The following is a 20,608-nucleotide window of genomic DNA, read 5'->3' on the forward strand; positions in this document are numbered from 1 at the left end:
AAACCTTCCACAATGTTGGGCTTCCTTGTGTCGTGTGCAAATGCTACAATTTCATTGTTTTGCGTGAGCATTTCGCGGGCGGTACATGTACTGCGGTCGCGTGCATTATTATTGTTGCACACTGAACGCGGCAACCACGCAAGAAACGTGGTTGACTCGTTATCAAGTCCCAGCACCAGCAATGGTTATTAGCAAGCCTTCTCCACTGCATTCCAAATGTTCCTGTGTGAAGGCCAGAACATGATCTCGCTGTAATGAGCCTCAGCACGCACTGACGGGCGTGGCCAGGTTGCCGGCTGCGACAGGCTACAAACCGCCGGCACAGCATCACCGGCCCACGCAGGGGCGCGCGCATCCGGAGCACACCACAGTACGGTCGAGAGTACACGTACACTGCACTACCTCCCACGAAAATGATAACAATAAAGAAAGTGATATCCCAGTTATAGTAAACTCGGCTTCCAAAGAACCCACTTCGCTTCCACGGTCTCTCTGATCGACAAACGCCGGAGATACCCGCACTCTCCCGACTCTCGGTACGACCACCGTTCGCCAGGGTAGCGATGTCCGATCATCGGCTTCACTGGTCTTATTTTGTCTTAAGACGATCATGGTGAAATCTGGGAGATTGTTTTGATTTTGGAATTTGAATGAACGTTACGGATTACGCTAGGTGGTACATTGCTAAAAAATGAGGGTTGATGTTGGGCCATTTCAGGCAGGGACGTAATCTGACCTTTGAGGAGTTCATGTAAGATGTGTGCTGCGGACCCTGTTACCAAGAAATTCGAAATAAGAATCAGAAACGATTCCTTAAAGCAGCTTCTCCAGTGACAGCGCAGGCTGGTTTTGACTTCGGTCTGACAGTCTTATATGACCTTAGGTCAAATGAATTTGTGGATATTGCCCTCGCTGACCTTGACGTGACCCTGCTTTGATGTGCCGTAGGTCAGCGACCTTGGAAAGTACATCTAAGTTGCTCACTTTAGTTCAAAGTTTAGTTTACCAAGTTCAAAAATATTTCATATTTAGTTGCCAACATCTTTGCAAAGATTGACGCGGCTACGCCGCGTCGTTCGAACATTATTTTGCAAAAACCTTCGGAGGGCTCAAATTTCCATGGCGCTCGAATCGCTTTCGAACTAGGGTGGGAGTGAAGAATTTCATCGCAAAAAGACCGTGCGGGAGGTAAAAAAAATCAATTCACAAAAGATGGAACTTATGAGCTCGTAAACTGGTGCTTCAACAAACAAAGACATCTATTTCAAGTTCGCATGGACGTAATATAAGGATCCTGACAATTTTTTTTCGTTTTTTTGACATCTTAGGCCATTAAAGTGAAACAGAATACATCAACACGAGCTCGGGGGGGGGGGAATTGCCCCCCCCCCCGATGGCTTTTTCCCGAATGGTTTCTGAACGGCACGGAATAGCCGCGCCAAACTTAGCATAGCTGCAGGAAAATTGCATAGCGGATCGTTTGACATACTTAGATGTACCTGGTAAGATCGCTGACCTACGACAGGTCAAAGCCAGCCCATGGTTTCAGCGAATGCAATTTCTAGGGAATCGTTCAATCTGCTACAATAACGGAATGTTTCACGAAGACATATATCTCTGAGATGCTTTCTTAGGCACCACAAATATTGAATGAGCAAATTACGTCGACCCAAGGTCAGGTATGAGGGTCAGAGCAAGGTCAAAACCAACCTGATTTATTACTCTAGGGCTTGCTGTATGGGATAGTTTCTGGTGCTCATTTCGAATTTATTGACAGCAGGAACCGCATTATACATCTTCAGTTGACTTCTTAGAGGTCAGAACAGGCCATTGACCTAGGATGATCCGGATCGACATTTTGTTTTAGGGACATACTACCTAGCGTAATCTTTGTCGCTTATTCAAATGCAAAACTCAGAGCAGTCTTGTATCATTTTGGTCACCATGACCATCAAAGGGTCGAACAAGGTCAATGACCTCAAATGAGCTTGTGGCCTTTTGCTTAGACAGTTGCCTAGGTTCTGGGGGCGCTTTGGAGACAAACCTGGAATTTGACCTTGTTTGACCTTATTTGACCTGAAGGTCAAGACCTAGGAAGCTGAAAACCTTAACCTAAATGAGTTCACGTATAGATCAAGACACCCTATAAATCTGATGTCTCTAGCTTTCTTAGTTCCCGAGATCTCAGAGGGGGGGGGGTCAAATTGACCCCCGAGCGAACGACAGCTAGCCGGCCACCCGGGCGCGTGTTAAAGCATAGTAATTTCGTGACAGTATTATGAGCGCAACAAATTATTAACACCAATAATTTGATGCTGGGCTTTTCAATTTCCTTCCACAGCACTTTTGAAACAAAACAAGGCAAAGGAATTCAATAACAAAATACAATTCAATAACAAAATACAAAAAAATACAAAAAACAAAATAACACAAAACAACAGAAAATTCAACAAGCACAAAACACTCAAAAAAAAAACTTTGGGCTCCTACACATCAGTCCATCGCCAAGTCAAACACAATAGACATATTTCTGACTTCTGTTAAGATGGGGTCAGGGAAAACAAACATTTTGTCACTGTTTCTTGCAAAATACCAATGCTTATTTCCATGAAAGTAGCCTGTGCCTAACCTAAAGAGGCCTTACAGCATCTCATCCTGTATAACCTGTTTGTATCACAGCAGCAGCTGTTAGTTACGATTCTTGCACAATTCCTATTGCCACTTGCCATGCACTTGACCAGCTCAACTTAACTTAGAGTAGACCATATGACGAACATCATCTTAACTCATCTAACTGTTGACAGCAGCACTTGTGATCAAAACATGATACTTAAAGCTACTTTTTGGCTGGTTTCAACTTGCATTTTTATTCAGTTCAGTTGTGTATGCTTGCTGACAAGAGACAAAGTTGACAACACACAAATCAAAACACTTTAAATCACTTTGAACAACTTATTTTGATTGTCATGGTTAACCCATGTCAAGGGCTATAATGGGTATGCTCCACAAAACAATCTCTCTTCACCACAAGTAGCATAACTTTTAGATGACCATGCCAGTATTGTGCTTGCCTTTTCAGCTGCAGCAAATGTATCCATTTGGGCTTGTTTATTCATATTTAATGGCAAAGCTTGAGATGTTGGCTTCACATTTTAAATGGGATGGTCTGACTATTTGCTACATACTAATATTTAACTCATATTATGATAGCTATGCAGCTTAGAGTATCCCTGTGTTAAAAAAATATAGTGCATGTATACAGTACAGTCATTTGCCGGTCAGCAAACCATGGCAGCTATAGAAAACATCTGGTTAAAGCGGTCATGAAGGACCACTTAAAGAAATTTGGGGCAAATAACCAAGAACATGAAACAAAATAAGCCCATTGCATGCCTTGTGGCATCATAATTTGTCTTATATCAAAGCTCGATGGATTAAAACAGAAAATGGCCAACTCTGGTTACCAGTCATGTGCTAAAGCAGGTAAGGTAAGCAATTACTTGGCCCACAGGAGACGCACCGGCTTCTTCCTGCTCCCCCAAAACAAAAAGTCAGTACCTTTTGCATTGTCTGCTGGCTGACAGAGTCATCCCACTCACCCCCCAAATATAAATATCAGCCATGCCCACCAACCTACGAGATTAAAATGCGAAACATGTAAGAGGTGTGCATGATAAACATCTCTAGGGGGGCAAAATTTCGTCATCAGACACCTTTGTATTGGCTGCGTCAGGTCTGTCCCATGGCTCTATATGGCCGCATTAGAATAGCCTTACCAGGCAGCCTGGCGAGTCAGACACTCGACAGGATTAGATTTATCATTATTGAGCACCGCCATGAACCAAGAAAACGGTTAACCGAGGGTTTAAGAAGGCAAAAATGGCGTTAATAATAAGTTCCGTGCTTCAAACTGTATCTTTCATTCCCTGTGAATTGTTCACGCTTGGGTGCATATCGAACACGTTTGGGCGGCTGGCGAATTAATCCAATTGATGTATGAAATACGTACAAGTTTGCAGTTGGAGCATATTGCCGAGGCATTGGTCAAAATTTTAAGCAGCAGATGGCACCTCTAAAGGCAATCGAAAAGGAAGGAAGAATAAAGTGGTATCACACTTGTATGATACCAAGAAGAACAAAAGTAGCTAAATAAATATAAAGACTGGTACCTTCTCGCAAAATTTTATAACCAGCTGATTTGACTTAAAATGTGTGAATACAAGTGCTCAAATAGTGATATTCATCTTGTAAGTTTAATTTAGAGGACATTTCTTGAACTTTTCACTCCTGCATTTCGGGAGTGATGCAATTTAGTGGTCAAGTTTCCTCAGGAAAAAGAAATACGTGGAATAAAATTTTCTACCAGGTCTTGCTGGTGTTCGCACCAGGCTCTGCTTTCGTAGTGTGGTGGTGAGACCAAAAAAGTAGGGGATGCGTGAAACCTTGTATTTGGCGCACAGCTGCAGATTGTGATGCATTTTGTAAACAAACCAAACTTAATGCGTGCGAGCGGCTGGGGCCGCTGGGGTTCTTGGGCTTGGAGGTACCTGGCACCCTTGCTCTGTGCATACATAGGCATAATTCAGATGTGGGTGAGGCAGGACATAGCCATTGGTGTCCAGCTTCTGCGGGGCCTCGTTTATGCTTGATGGTTTCAAGTAAGCTCAGCTTTGAATGACATCTGAAAACCTCAGAAATGTAAATCGGGGTTTGCCATGTGCGATTAGACAATGTCAGGCAGGAGTGAACAATTCACATAAAAGATGGGGAAAAGGAGTGAAAAATTCCTCCTCGTAGGGTGCTGCTTTACACCCAAAATCAGCAATTCCAGGACACTGAAAATTTCTCCTCCACTCACCACCTGGGCGTTGTTCCTGAGCACGTGTTGTGTGCGCTTCACAAAATACATCTCTTGCAATGGAATCAACCGAAAATTGTTCCGTCTTGCTTTTTAAGCACATCTCTCGTGTTTGATAACCCCGTAATCCCATGCAATTAAATGAGCACATGCTGAAATCTCTTATATTACCAACAGCTCTTGTAGGGTGTGGCACAATATTCTACTTTTATATAACTGTGGGCAGAGCAAACATTCTCTTTACGAGCAACCACGCGCCCCCAAGTCAGTACTGTTATGCCAGCTTCGACATGTTATGCAAACCAGGATTTCGGTCACGCGAAGATTTGGCTCGACGTCAGCACATCTCAGCGCTGGATTGATACCTGCCCTCGGCTGACCAAATGGCGGACAAAAGAAGCCAAAATGTACGAGCAGATACAATTCTGTTTGTATTTGAGGTCCTAAGCTTAACGAAACGAGCAGTGAATGACTGTACTGAATAAACGGTCGGCGCTTCTCACTGTGTAGCACTTTAGCAAACTCTTTGAACCAATAGAGCCCAGAGGCTCTTCCAGAATCTTTTAGAGGCATACAAAAATGTTGAAGTGTCCCTGAAAGGACATTTCAGATCGAAATGGAGTCAAAATTTGCACCAACATATTCAACCTATGTGCGTTTAAGAATGCTCAGCAGTGCGTCATGACCGATTAGTGAGAAAAATCATGTTATATAGTCTTGAACGTGCACGGTCGCAAGTCCCAGGAACAAAAACCCCTAGGACGGCATTACAATCTCCATAGGCCCCGCGGCGCAGGTCCTGCGGCTAACTCTAGGCGGTAGCCAACAGGCGGGCAAAAATGACGAGGCTTTCGAAAAGAGTACCTCTGAACACTTAACGGAATCTATTCGCATGTTTAGAAAGCAGTCCCGGTTTATACGCGGAGTGACTTTTAGAGCACCCCGAACTTGTGCTGGTCTCTGGTGGTGAAGCTGGAAAAGTAAAGGCACAATCTTTACTTTTCGTGTTACTCTATCGGTTCAAAGGGTACCCTCAAATTTATGAGCGCGAAATTTCACCACAGCGTAATCTTTGAACGGTGCGACACGATTTTGAAAGACATACGAAAGCATAAGCTCATGACGGATCTTCTCGTGGGCCCAGCGTTAGCCGCCTGGCGTTATCTACAGCGGCCAACGGCGTTCGGTTTCATGGAAGCTGCAACCCTGCTCATGGCTGTTCTTGCTCGTGAGATTGTTATCACACAGGCTCATAACCTGTTTTGTTCTTTGTTTTATCGGTTAATTTTTCGAATAGGTGAGCATTCTCAGACAACCGTGGGTCGATCTTTTAATTTTTGAACTCATTTCGATCCGCTCTTTTGAACACTTAAAAGATTCCTTACCTTTCTCCGGGCCAGCTGCCCGTGTGTTACGCGTCAGGGGCACATTATCGTTTCCCGTCAACGACTGAAGGGGCATTCCGTTCCAGCGCAGGGCGTCTACTGGCTGCCATTCTAGCGACCCGGGGACGACATTGGCCCCCTCCTTGACGCGGAAGGCCCTCTGACCTGGGCAGTTGTCCACGTATGGACGCAGGAGCCCTCTTTGACGTAACAGGGTTGCTCATTGTCACAGTTGGTCAAATGGTTAGTACAGAGACTCCAGTTCGACCTGATGAAAGCTTGGGTGAAATGGGGTGGAGGGACTCCCGCTCGGTACTGTGACCTCTGTCTGCCACAGGGTACTTCATTTGTCTTATTACGAATTTTGACAAGAATTCCTCATATCTCCCTTTATTTTGAGAGACTTCGACGCAAGCAAGACACGCTACGCAGATTTATCTTTCGTATTTTTAGCTTCGTTTGTTTCATGCCTTCTTTAAATCTAGCATTTATTTGCCCCCCCCCCCCCCTTCCTCTAGAGCTACCATTATGTTACGCGGGAAAAGTGACTCTTGGCAACCTCCCCATACTGGCAACCATTATTTTACGCTGATTTCTTTTTGCATTCCGCTTTATTTGTGTACTTTTTGTGAATTCTATCACTCGGGTGACATCCCAAAACTGACCACCATTATGTCACGCACATTTCTTTTCGCATTTCGCTTACCACTGTTTTCTTTAACAATATTTTTTGTTGTCCGCCTCACCAGGGGCGAAGGCCTGTGATTTCTCTGCAACTTAAGTACAATCATCCGACGGATTCTTCACGGTATCACAAACGGAAATCACGATATTTCCAACGCCCATTTTATAGAAAAGCAACAAGCCCCATAACTGGCTTTATGACTTGGTGAAGCTGTTGTGTAGTTTACGGAGGTAGATACTCGCACGTGACGTTAATTACCTCCCGTATTGATCCTGTAATCGGAGCTATGCGACGCGCTCAGCTGCTCAAACTATATAGCATCGCCCGCCTATTGTTCTGGCAGGAAGGACGGCCGCCGCGGCACCCCAATAGTCCAGAGACAGTGACTACTGACTACACTCATTCATAATCCAACGCACAAAAGAAGCGCTCCTTGACACGCAATAGTCTTTTAACAAAGGCCATATTTGCTTGGATTGATCATGCATGCCACATTTAATTGGTGTCTGTTGGATCGCTTGCCCACCATTGATTCGCGGGCAATTATCATTGAGGTAATTCCCCGTCAGTAACTGGCTTACTGGGAGTGGCGGCAAATGGTAGCGAAAATATTGCCTCACCGATGATATATGGGCTTTTACGTAAAAAAATGCTCTCACCATAACATGTTGGGCGGCAAACACCCCTTTACAGGAATTTCGCAACTAGCATTCACACATCTCATAACATTTACATATATAACATAACATTACATAACATAGCATCATAATATCATCTCATTCGTAACGTCTCAAGCGTGCTTGTTTACCGGTCATATTTAAGAGGCCCATAGTGTGGTCACTGCGCACAGTCGGCAGGCTATGCGGGACCATCCGAGCCCCTCAATTATAAGCGGAACAGTGCGGCCACACACCCCGTATGCATCGGCATGTGTCTCCCGTTAACAGCAGTCACCTGGTGCAAGGTTCACCGTGCCGTTACCATGACAGCGTAACTCTCACCGTCTATCGCCACTTAATTAAGCCGAAATCACTCGTGGGGGTGCCGAATTTTTTCATCGGCTCGGAATACCTCAGCGCTACCCGTAAGAAGCCGTTACATATGTGACGTGCAGGCTCTCTCAGTCGCTAGCCGCGAGGCGTCATTGGGTAAAGCATCTGTGATGCATTTAGCCCGTCGTGAGAAAAAAAAACGTTCGATTGAACTCGTGGAAAACTTCAGGCCGCTCAAAGTTCAAAAATCCTGTACAGATTCTCTTTTCAACTTACACTGAATACAACACAAGGTTATATCAGATAACAATAGAACAGCGCTGGCGATCTCAAAGAGCCGCCGAAAGGTCGGCAATTCTCAAGCCGGAGTGGCATTCTGTAGAGGCGCAGACGCCGTGCGCCCAGCCTTCAGTGCACATCAGGCCGTGCGCCCAGCCGTCAGTGCGCACCAAGCCGATAGGGTCTCCACATGAATGTCGAACGAATCCCCCGAATATCCAACGAGCCTCCCTCCCTCCGACGGGAAGGCGTATTTAAAGGGCCACCCCCTATTGGTCGTTCTGGCGTGCACGTCCGGAGCGAGCGCGTCACAACACGGAACCGCCAAACGCAACGACATTACAAACGTATTTGCGCATTGCGAAGAATAGCATGTGGCCCACGGCGGATAGATACGGCGCGTGCCACATCTGATCCTAACCTTTTGAATCCCCCCCCCCCTTCCCCCCAGGATTAAAGATTACGGCACACACCGTCACCGCCGGAATAACCGTACTCGCACATTGAACAAACAGCATGTGGCCCACGGCGGATAGGTGCGCCGCGCCACAGAGAAACTCTGGCATTCGGGGTCTCGCCCTGTCCCTATTCAGTGAATTCTTCCCTTGCTGACTCGGGGTCTGTAACCGATACCCCACCTCCTATTAGGCACTTTGAGAGCCCTGAATGACACAGATGCCCCCTATTGTCGCGAGGGGCCCGACCAGCGCAAATCACGTGCCCCGGCTGTGATCCTTTTCGGGAAATGGCCTCCAGTGCTCAGATCGACACGGAGCCGACTTTTGGGTGTCGATGGTCTCTGACCCAAGAAGGACCGGGATTCTTGATGTGACCTAAAGTCAGTCTTCCCGACCTCCGGGCCCCTCAACATTCCAACTGGCTCTTGATCGTCGGTTTCGAAGGGCCTTTCGGGCCCCTCTTTGAGCCCCTCAAACACTACCTCTGGCCGACGTGGGGCCCCTCGCCAGCACAGGACCCCTGCTGGGAACTGTGTGTCCCTGACCAACACAGGGACAATTTCTGGACTCAGGGCCCCTACGAATCGAAGCACACAGGTCCGGCCTTTTCCATGCTTAGAAAATGGCACAAGCACAGGCACAGACGAGCACCGACAGGAACAGAGGCACAGACAAACACCCACACGGAGCAGGCTGTCCGGTACTCATGATGTCTGACTAGGGGTTCTCATCAAATCGTCGGGGCAATGGGCACAAAGATGAATGCGGTGCAGTCTAATGATTGATTTTACTACGCTAGGGGACGAAAATATCGCGAGCAGCCAGCTTTTGCTTAACCTGCCCTCCAGTAATCGTAAGCACAATGACGGTAACATAAGGAGCCACTGTTTACGCAGCGAGCTGATACTTTTCGCCGCATCCGCGCCATATCCACGGTTCTTCCGTTAGATAGCCTTGGCATCGCTTGACCACTGCAGGCACCACGAAACAAACTATAACGTGCTGCTGCCCGTGGGGCCTGTCTCAGTTTGGGATTGGATAATCCCAGGGCCCTAGACGTGGAATATTCTGGATTTTGCAGTTTGGACGTGCATTTCACCACTGGTGTTACGTTTGAGTGTGCACGTAGGCTATCTAGTGACAAACTATGGGGAAGGCTGAAAAGGGCACTCCGAAATGGATTGCGAACAAGGCTAAAGCAAAAGGACTTCAAAAACTTAGATGGTATTGTCAGATGTGCCAAAAACAGTGCAGGGATGAGAATGGCTTCAAGTGTCATACCAGCTCCGAATCACACCAGAGGCAGCTTCTGCTGTTTGCAGAGAATCCTGATCAATATTTGGATTCATTCTCTCAGTAAGTTAGCCATTAACATTTGTCATGGGGGGCCTATTGCCCAAAATCGACGCGCCTACATTCTGGAAACCTCTTAAAAAAGCATGGCTTGTTTGTTATACCTGCTCTGTGGTGCTCACCATGTGATTTGTCTTGGCCAAAGTATTGAAGGGTAATTATTAACTTAGCAGTTTATCCTGTGCTGGTTATTGCATGCAGCTGTTTGTTCACTGAACATTTAAAGTGGATCACATAAGTTAGCCTGACCTTACCAAACCTAACCTAGCCATACCTGCCCCACTGGTCCCAACTCCTGTCCACACCAGTGTGCCTGCATCTATGCATAATTCCCTTGCTCCATGGCATGTGAGACTTCCATCAGAGACCACCTCACATAAATATACAGACAAATTTATATTCCCCATCAATCGCTAGGTGTCAGTCATCAGTGTTATCACTCAGTAAATTGTATTGTAACTGCAGAGTCATTTCTTGCAACCAAACAATCACCATTAATTCCATATCACCTTGTTCCAGCTATGTTACAGCAGACACTTCTTTGAGAATATAAAACTTATTTGAGTATAAAAATATAAAACAGTATGGCTCATTTGTTGAGGACATAACTGGGGTAAAGGCTTCAGTTTATTTTGACAGTTTTAAGCCTGTAAGGCTTCTATAACATAAAATGAGCCCAGAGACACAAAACAGAGTGTTCAGAAAATCTGAATAAAAAACAGCACTTGCAGAGACAAGACACAGTCTGCCCCCAGAGAGCCTCCTTGGGTGAAAGTGAACACCATGCCACAATTTAGTAACTTTATGTACAAAACTCTGACTATGCTACTGCCCGACAGCGTCATTCGTGCCAACACTCAGAAAAAATGTTTAAAATGGATCTGCAAACCTCCAGAGATAATAAAGTTCTGTGACCTGACATGAGCTGGGGCAATTGTTTTGCTAAACATGCATAATGACAGTTGATCATCAGTCATCAGATCATCAACATCAGTTGATCAGCTGAAACAAATGGGAAGAACAAAAAGAGAGTGAAGAGAACAGCAACAAACTAAAAAAGGCCATGAGCTCAACAAATTTCACAGCACTGCCAAGTAACTTTTTCAAACTAATGCCCACAGCCATATCTGTCTTACCTGCACTTATAGTTGACACATGTATCATTACTTTCACTTCCCCATTAAAGAGGTTATATGGTGTTATCAAACATTTTCATGCAATAACTAACCATGCAACTCATCAGCCACAATCTAATAGCATGCCAAAATTGACTTTTGTGCAAATTGTGGTAGTAGGGCATCAAATGTGAAAAGCTGCATTGCACATTGGCACAGGAAATGCCCAGTGGGAAATATGGCTCAGATGGATCCAGTTTATCTTGTAATATGTTCAGCCCACTGTTTGTTGATTGTGATGTCGTGGTTACGATTTTCCTTTGATGGACTGGTTAATCTCATGCTAGTTGAGGCTGCTCCCCACCGGAGAATGGGACGCTGTCGTCCTCTGATGTCCGGACCGCGTGTGCCGTCCAGCGGAGGGGCGCGTCGCGGCGGTGAAGTGAGCGCCGGCGGCGGCTCGCTCAGCGCCGGGTGCCTCTCTCACGGCGCGCCGCCCCTGCAGGGAGTTCGAGGAGGGCTACCTGGAGCTGCTGCGGCGCCGGTTCGGCACCAAGCGCGTGCACGCGAACAACGTGTACCAGGAGTACATCGCGCACAAGGAGCACCTGCACATGAACGCCACCCAGTGGGAGACGCTGACCGACTTTGTCAAGTACCTGGGCCGCGACGGCAAGTGTACCGTCGACGAGACCGAGAAGGGATGGTTCGTCACAGTACATCGACAGGTGAGGCCCGCTGGCGGCGCGGAAGGAAGGCGGACGGAGGTGGCTGCCACCCGCCGGCGGCCGGGCGCCCGGCAGGCATGCCAGCCGGGGCGTGACGCCTCCGGGGCGGATCGCGGGGAGCGGCGGGAAAGGCCGGTACCGGTCTGGACGTCAGCCCGTGTGTCCTGGATGGGGGGCCTGACAGGTCTGAGTCGCGGCGGGAGCTAGAGAGAGGCTCGGCCGCCATTGCTGGGATAACTGAAGCTGCGATATGCTGTCTTTCGTAGGTGGCATGGGGGCGGGGGGAATTCAACAGTCATAGCTAGGTGGCGCCAGTGAGGCCTGAATAGCTGAGTTTGGCTGAGACATGCTGCTGCCGGTGATGCATAGTTACAAACAGCTGACAAAGACAACCCATTGGTGGGTTCTTGGCTGGTTTTGGTCGCAACGTTGCGTTGCTCATGAACTGGCATGCCTCGAATGGTTTGGTGTGTCATGTGTACTGAGTAATGTGTTCATTAATTCTTGCATGGTTGTATTTGCTGCAATGCTTGCACCACGTGCAATAGGTGACTGTCCGCAAAACAGTCCGCCAGTCAGTGCTTGTTTTTGTGGTATAAACCGACATGAGAGGTGTGGGGTTTCATTGACTTCATGCTTTTGTTATTACTTATTTTACTTGACAAAGGTAAACACCAGACACCAGGTGCTCATCATCCATGTCATATGAAAACAAGTTTTCGAAATCAGTTGTGATGACGGGTTTTGCGTGGCAGCGTCATGTCAGTGAAGCCTACGTCACATTAAGAGGATCAACACGCGCTCGCGTGGCCGGTTGAATGCAGCGCATTTAACACCGATGGAGGCGGGGTCAGTTTGACCCCCTATATCTAAAAAGCTAAGAGAGGTTATGCTAGGGAGATGGGAGAGAGAGAGAGAGGGAGGGGAGATATGCTAGATTCAGGCATGGCCCTATGGGATCTCATTTGTGTCAAATTTTTAGGTCCCTGGGTTCTGATCTTCGGGTAAAGTCAAACAAAATCAAATTCGAGCTCGGTACCCGACGTGCTGTTAGACCTCATACAACCAGCTTTTACTTTGGTGTGTTTTCTGAGCAGGAGGTCACTTCAGCTCATATCAGGCCAGTGACGTTATTTGACATTGAGAAGTTCAAGCCTACGAGGCCTTTTGAGTTTTTTTTAGACATTTATATTTAAAATCAGTGTCAAGAACTACAGAAGGCGGCATACTCCTGAATGCAAAAGGTTGGTCAAGGTCATCCAGGATCTAGGTCAGTGTAAGCGTAGTGTGGGGGGGGGGGGGGGAGAGGAGGCGCTTAGTTTCATCGCTGTGTCCGGGTCCTATTCCCTGTCGGGGCTGTGACCTATGGACGTTGGTATGACCACTGCATCTCTTGACGCTCCATGAGAGGTTGTGTGACGGCAACGCGCTCGGGTTTCAGGTTGATTATACAGCACCCTTTCGAATCTGGATTTAGATTAAGGCAATGGGATGTTTTTATACGCATATTTTTGGCAAAATCACGCAGGCTGCAGGCGGTTACAGTTTCTGAGAATTCTGAACTTAAAGCAAGCTGTTCGGACTGTCTTACAGGAGAAGTTTCGGGTACCAGTGATCGGCAAAGTCGTCGGTGATTAGACAAAAAGAGACCAAGCAAAGTAATGATAACCCAATACAAATACAGTGATAGCGCCCTTGGTGTGTTTCGTTACGGAGTCGTTTGCTTGCGTTCCTTCTGCGGTCTGTAGTAGCTTTTTCCTTCTTTCCCTTGCGACTAATTTTCTTCGCATTTCGACGATGCTACGGCGACGTATGGGCAGCCATGCACCCAGGATGGTTGGTGCCAATAGGCGGCGCCTATGGCTGTGTAGTGGAAAGCAGACGTGGATCGGGATAAGCTGGTGTCAGTGCATCAACTGAATTGCGCCATTTCTGTTTTGTGCTATGTTGATCTGGAAGGGTTCTCGACGTCCCAAACAGGGAAGGTCACCACTGCTTCCCATAAACAGTTATGTCATGTGTATTGATAGAACGTATGGGTACAGTATTTAATTCGTTTCCTAAACACAAGTGACTAGCACACGGTTAACGGGAAAGCAGCAGGCAGAACAGAAATTAATTTGCCAGCCCATTATTCTCACGAACATTCATCATGAACCAATGCTGTGCAGCGTGTGGCTTGTGCACTATGTGGCCGAGCCGAGATTTGACGTGGCCTCCGGCCTTCTAGGGATCCGGAGACGCTGGCTCGACAAGAGGCGCTGCTCAAGAAGGAGAAGATGGACAAGGATGACCAGGAGCGCATGATGGAGTTCATTGAACGCCAGGTCAGGTCCTTACGTATGCATGCGCGCGCACACACACATGAGGCGTGCGTATAATGCGCATACACACCGTATATATATATATATATATATATATATATATATATATATATATATATGCAAAGACGCGACTTGGAGCAGGCGGGCTAATGATAATGTGAATCGCAGCAGTTGGGAGTTCCCGTAGTGTGCCAACTGTCACACGCGAAATGAAACGGTGTTCGCGCCTTCGCCATGAAAGTAAAGGACTAAGGAATTGGCAGCTTCACTGTGCTTTAAATGGCATAATGAAATGGTGCATTACTGGGCCTGCTGGGCAGCTACATCATTTCATGATCTGTCCCTGCTCAGGCCGAGAACGGCCGGGATTAATTCAAAAATTCGAATCGCAATGGATGGCACCGTGGCGTGCGGTCACAGACCACACAACAAACTTAAGTTGCAGTATGTACTAAGGTCACAGGTCAAGACCAAATTCTTAAAATGCTTTCCCATGGGATGTCTGACAGCCCCCATAGCGTATTCCATTAAGAAGCGTGTTTTATGGTGCGAAATTATTGCGCCCTGGTCAAACATACTACGTAGGCAGGTATCCAGTGTTACGCGCGCCGTACCAGGCCTAGAGCGAAGGTCGCGTGCCGTGCAAATGAGAGCTGAAACCTTGGTCTAATTGTCTATTTTGATCTATTTATTTCCGTCATATTTGAACCATCTAAACACAAATTGGGAGAGCTTTCCACAAATAGGGGTATCAGTCACGTGAGCAAGAGATATCGCTTGTTCATAAACCGTCAAAGGTCAAGGTCAAATCGATGTCCTCGGTGGTGGATGAGCGGCTGGATCGATTTTCGCGTTATTTTCGACGGTTCAGTCCTGCCGACGGCGCAGCTTGATGCCACTGAACCCCGCGGGCAGTCACGTGGGCGTTGGTTTGCGCGTGAAGCTGATAAACGGTTTCCGCCGCCCCGTCACCGCGCCACAGCGGCAGACCTGCGCCCCGCCGCCCGTCACGTGGGCGTTGGTTTGCGTGTGAAACTGATAAACGGTTTCCGCCGTCCCGTCACCGCGCCACAGCGGCAGACCTGCGCCCCGCCGCCCGTCACGTGGGCGTTGGTTTGCGCGCGAAACTGATAAACGGTTTCCGCCGTCCCGTCACCGCGCCACAGCGGCGGACCTGCGCCCCGCCGCCCGTCACGTGGGCGTTGGTTTGCGCGCGAAACTGATAAACGGTTTCCGCCGTCCCGTCACCGCGCCACAGCGGCGGACCTGAGCCCCGCCGCCCGCCGACTGTCGACCGCCGGCCCGGGCCCACATGGACACGGCAAACGTGGGCCGCGATGTGTTTCAAGCCATAGCTCGCTCATTGTTACAGATAATTGCTTGCAATTTGGTGAAAGCATCCTTTATAGTCTTGTCTAGGGCCTGTTCTTTCATGTTTCCAAAATTTTGAGTCGTTGGTCCAAAAATGTCGATTGAACTTTTTATCAATATTTTTAGCATTTGATGTACCAACATTTAAATGTGCAAGAGTGAAACAGCGCAAATATGATTGGTAAAATGATTGTGGCACATTTGCAGTGTACAGATATAAAATATGTTCTTTTTGCCGGCTTCTACGTCCATTTGTCTACGGCCATGCCTTTTTGGTCAAAAATCGGCAAGCGTGACGTCCTCTGACATCACTCACGCTTGATCTATTATGATTTCATAGTTGTTACTATGACACTAGGCGTATAACTCACTTTGGCACAAAGCGTATAACTCATCATTTGACAGCTAATACTATTGAGCAGCGATATCTGAAGGCGCTGTTGAATTATAGTGAGTATTGGACAGGGGCGGATTTAATCCCCGCCCCCGCCCACTCCCAGGCAGTGCCGGGTTAAACGACCCTCAGGCAATGATTGAATACCATGGACAATCAGCCGCAGAGAAGCATCGGCATTATCCCATGTTCGACGCGTTCGAAGGTACTGTTCCTGTCACGGCTCGTCTATCGCCTTGGCGCGCCTCACGCTCGCCGCAGCATCAGCCGGAGTGGTGAAGGCTGGCTGCTGGGCGACGCCGGGTGTCACGTCACGTGTCCGTCGGCAGGTGGAGAAAGCCCGCGAGCAGGGTGGCGAGGCGGCCACCGCCGAGTACACCGAGCTGCAGCGGCCCGACGACGAGCGGCCCATACGGCTGGGCCTGGCGCTGCCTGCGGCGCGCAAGGCTGAGCTGCGGCCGCCGCGGCCCGGCGCCAACCTACTGGCGCGCGAGGGGCCGACGCGGCCGAGCGCCTCCGCCGCCGCCTCCGCCTCCGGCAAGAGGAAGATGAGCGCGCTCGACGAGATCAAGGCGTTCGAGGAGCAGAAGAAGGAGAAGATGAACAGGAAGGACTACTGGCTGACAGAAGTGGGTGTACTGGACGTTACTTGTTTGTGGATGGTCTGGACATGCCGTGTTCAATGACTGGTGTTCGGATATGGTGCTGTCTACCCCGTTCGCGTACTCTGGCGGCGTTCGTGTGATTCCGACCTCCGTGTGTCATCCATACTCATCATGTCACCAAGCAGTGCCTCGGGGCCTCTTGTGTCGCCGTACCGGGGTCACACCAGGTCACCAGCTGCTGCTCCTGGTTTCCACCGGCTGTCGGAGCCACCACGTCACCAGGCGGTGTCCGCGCTGCCGCAGGGCGTCGTGGTGAAGGTGGTGACCAAGGACCTGGGCGACAAGTTCTACAAGCAGAAGGGCCACATCACCGAGGTGCAGGACCGCTACCGGGCCGTGCTGCGCCTGCTGGACGGCGGCCACAAGCTGAAGCTGGACCAGGCGCACCTGGAGACAGTCGTGCCGGCCGTGGGTGAGGCCCGGGGCGCACGGCTGGGGGCGCGGGAGCGGGACTGAGAGTGGGAACGGGGGCGGGAGTGGGACGGGGACTAGGACTGGGACTGGGACTCGGGTCAAGTGCTGAACACCGGGTCAGTTGCAGTGGAGCGGAGGCGGGAGCCGAATGCGAACAGGAGCGGAAAACAGTAGTTGAAAACATGAATGGGAGCCGGAGACGGGTTCAGAGTGGGCCAGGACGGGAAGATGACGGGAGACAAGATCGAGCTGGACACGGGACTGGATGAAACACCAGAGTTGTGTGGGAGCGGAACACCGAGGGCGAGGAACCAGCCTGAAGGGGCTTGGTTGGTGAACACACTAGGCGAAAAACAGAGAAACGCATTGGTGCGACATTAAACAGAATCAAATACTATAGGATACTCAGGTTGTCATTCAGCCCGGTTTGCGTGGACGACACGCTTGGGTCCCGTGTGGAATAATCTGACATGTTAGGGCAGAAAGTTATGTCCACGTGACCCATACCGATTGTCACAGGCTCCGTGCTGTGACGCAGATAGCATGTGTATTGTTTTCCCCTCATTGATGTATTTTGTGTCAGTTATCTGTCCGCGTATGACGTGCGTTCATGCATTTAGGCCAGCAGTATGGTGTTTCACACGTTGGCGTGTGTAAGCGACGCCTGGTCTGCCGATGCCATTTAGGCTAGCAGTATGGTGTTTCACACGTTGGCGTGTGTAAGCGACGCCTGGTCTGCCGATGCCATTTAGGCTAGCAGTATGGTGTTTCACACGTTGGCGTCTGTAACCGACGCCTTGTCTGCCGATGCCAATTAGCCCTTGGTCCCAATGTCACATACAGGAGTACGATGTGCTTGGAGAATGTTACGGTTCGGCATCTGCTGCGGCCAGGCCACGGACGTGGCGTGCACCGTTCTGCACGGCCGGCGTCCTGAGAAACCCTCGCTTTGCTAGATTCGCCGCGCTCATCTCCCTGCGCGCTGTGCCCTGTCAGAAGTGTACGCGTTCTGACGACGTCGCCAGCGGGGCGGCGCCCGTCAGCCGGCGGCCGGGATATCCTGGCCCGCGCGTGACGTCATACCGTGCTGGCAGGACGGAAGGTGAAGATCGTGAACGGCGCGTACCGGGGCGCCACGGCCACGCTGGACGCTATACAGGAGAAGAAGTTCTGCGCGTCGCTGACGATAGCCGAGGTGAGGGTGCGGAACGGTCCGGTGCCAGCGCCGCTGTACGTAGTGCTCGCTGGCTCACAGGCGTCCTCGCAGACTTGTGGCGAGACGGTGACATCAGAGACACATTGTGCTGTTTCGATGGGTTTGTGAAGAAAACATGTTACGGTGGACCTTTTCTGCTAGCGTTGTTCGCTTCTGTAAATGGGCGCAGTAAGGTTTCTTCTCCCTCGTGTGCCACTCCATTGACAGAGCAAATGACGCGTTACGTTCTCGGAGCGTCCTAATCAGTGTTGGTCCCCCGCACCAATACTAGGGCGTTCCTGTCGTGGCGTCCGTGTGGAGTGCGTGCTCTCGTCCCAGTCGGAGCCCCCCCCCCCCCCTCGGCCTGTCCTCTGACTCTCGACTCCCGCTCCAGGGGCCGCTCAAGGGCCGTCGGCTCAGCCAGGTGGCGTACGAGGATTTCAGCAAGCTGCACGTGGCCTCGTGACGCGTCGGCCGCGTGTCGCCGGGCCGCTGGCGGCTGACTGTGATACGGGCCGCGGGTGCCAACCCGCGACCTGATTGGGCCACCACCTGTTAGCGCCGGGCCAGGGACGGCGCGCTGCTCAGGCCGCCGGACTGTGCTGCCACCTATCGGCGCCGAGCCCGGGACGGTGCGCGGCTCAGGCCGCCGGACTGTGCTGCCACCTATCGGCGCCGAGCCCGGGACGGCGCGCTGCTCAGGCCGCCGGACTGTGCTGCCACCTATCGGCGCCGAGCCCGGGACGGTGCGCTGCTCAGGCCGCCGGACTGTGCTGCCACCTGTCGGCGCAAGGCTGTGCAGAGGCCCGTCGGCGCGTGACGTGGGCAGTTTTTGGCGCGGGACCGCGCCGCCTCTGGGCGCACAGTCCGGGGCGGCCGGCGGGTCCGGTCCCCAGATGCGCTCGGTCGATGTTTGGACCGTGGCGGGCGAACTGGGGGAGTAGTGTCATGTTGACCTGGCAGTGAAGGCCCTTGTGCGAGAACTGGTGGCGGTGGTCACCTCTAATGGCTGAACGTGTGTCTCGCGCAAGGACGCCGCAATTGTTGCTCTGTGGACGGACGTGCCTGGCGCTGCACGTCGCGTGTGGGGCGGTGGAGGCGCGCCTCCGCTTGTATTGATCTGTCTCCGGCAGTAGTACCCGTGTGTTGTGTGCCTGAACATAATGCTTGCCGGCCTCATGAACTTAGCTTCCGGAGTTTAGCCGGCCGGTAATGTTAACGATGGGCGGTTCCAAACGTGCGGGTGCGTGCAACGCATGGTTTCTCCACATTGCTGTCAGGAAGAACTGTGGGGGAACCATTAAACTGCTTTGAGAACTTTTGTTCCCTTCGAAACACCATGTAGGTCATCCAAGAATCCACTAGGTTTCGGTAGCGATGATTCATTGCATTCCAGCTCGTCGTTTATTTGGCAGGCCGAGTATTTTACCATGACTTGTGTAATCCTATGTGGCGGCAGGCACCAACCTGAGCAGTTCAAATGTATCGCGTGTGAGACGTCGAATGCATTGTCGCTAACCGTTTGTGGTAACGGTGTTTATAGCTTTGGCGCCGAATTATGCCGTGCCTCATAATTCGGCAACATCGTTTGTGATCTAGCGCAGAATGCTCGGAACGCTTCGGAAAGAAATTCTTACAGACGTGCAGCTCTCACGTAGCATGCGATTGTCGCGAACGTCGCTCACGGAAGACAGATCAAGAAGTTGGAGTCTGACTGCATGTGGTCTGCAATACGACATTTGTATGTTCATCAGCGCTTGGTGCAACTAATCGGGCACTAAACCGCTTAAGTGAATCGACGGTCTGGGGCCGAATGGCAGGCTTGCCTGGGCGTAGCAGCTCGACCAGGGCCGTCGCACGGGCATGCCCGCCATCAAGATGGTCAGTGACGCATATCACTGCAGCGTTGTAGGGAACTGGTGAGACGCTGGCGTGAGGTTCGAGGGTTCTGTGGTTCGGACCGAGAACTGAGTTAGCATCTTGTAGCAAATTCCTTCATCGATAAGCGAGAAACAGCTAAAACTTGCTCCGCAAGCCGCTCCGCAGGACCGAGGGGTCTCGGAGTCGCCGCTTGGCGGATTAGTCATGTCCCCAAAGCCAGATGACATGGATGTCTGAGGCCGTTCCACCCAGAACTACAGCTCTATGGTTGTGGACGTCTGGGGGGGGGGGGGGGGAGTTACAACCACTTTCAACATGAGCTATGAAATCTGACGCTGTTTGGAACTCTTGGAAATTGATTTCCCACGGTCAGATAAATTTTATGTGCAGTACTAACTGCCTGTATAAGAACATTTAAGCGCTAAAAATTAAACCGCCTTGTCTTCAATGGCATTTATTTTTTCAGCGTGCCTTACCTTCCAAAAACTACTTAACTGTGCCGCTCACTCAC

At 50.1% G+C, this 20,608-nt stretch overlaps 1 protein-coding gene across 1 annotated transcript; it reads left to right on the forward strand.

Moving 5' to 3' along the window:
• Positions 1-9,643: 9,643 nt before the first annotated feature.
• LOC119109674 (DNA/RNA-binding protein KIN17-like) lies at positions 9,644-19,966 on the forward strand. Its single transcript, XM_037233396.1, is given in 8 exon segments — positions 9,644-10,013; positions 11,631-11,841; positions 11,843-11,853; positions 14,084-14,180; positions 16,272-16,571; positions 16,851-17,019; positions 18,116-18,216; positions 18,611-19,966. Coding segments are annotated over 8 exon segments (1,170 nt in total). The 5' UTR covers positions 9,644-9,804; the 3' UTR covers positions 18,683-19,966.
• Positions 19,967-20,608: the final 642 nt, after the last annotated feature.

Source organism: Pollicipes pollicipes, unplaced genomic scaffold (assembly GCF_011947565.3).
Source record: "Pollicipes pollicipes isolate AB1234 unplaced genomic scaffold, Ppol_2.1 Scaffold_7231;HRSCAF=8579_pilon_pilon_pilon, whole genome shotgun sequence".
Taxonomy (NCBI): Eukaryota; Metazoa; Arthropoda; class Thecostraca; order Pollicipedomorpha; family Pollicipedidae; genus Pollicipes; species Pollicipes pollicipes.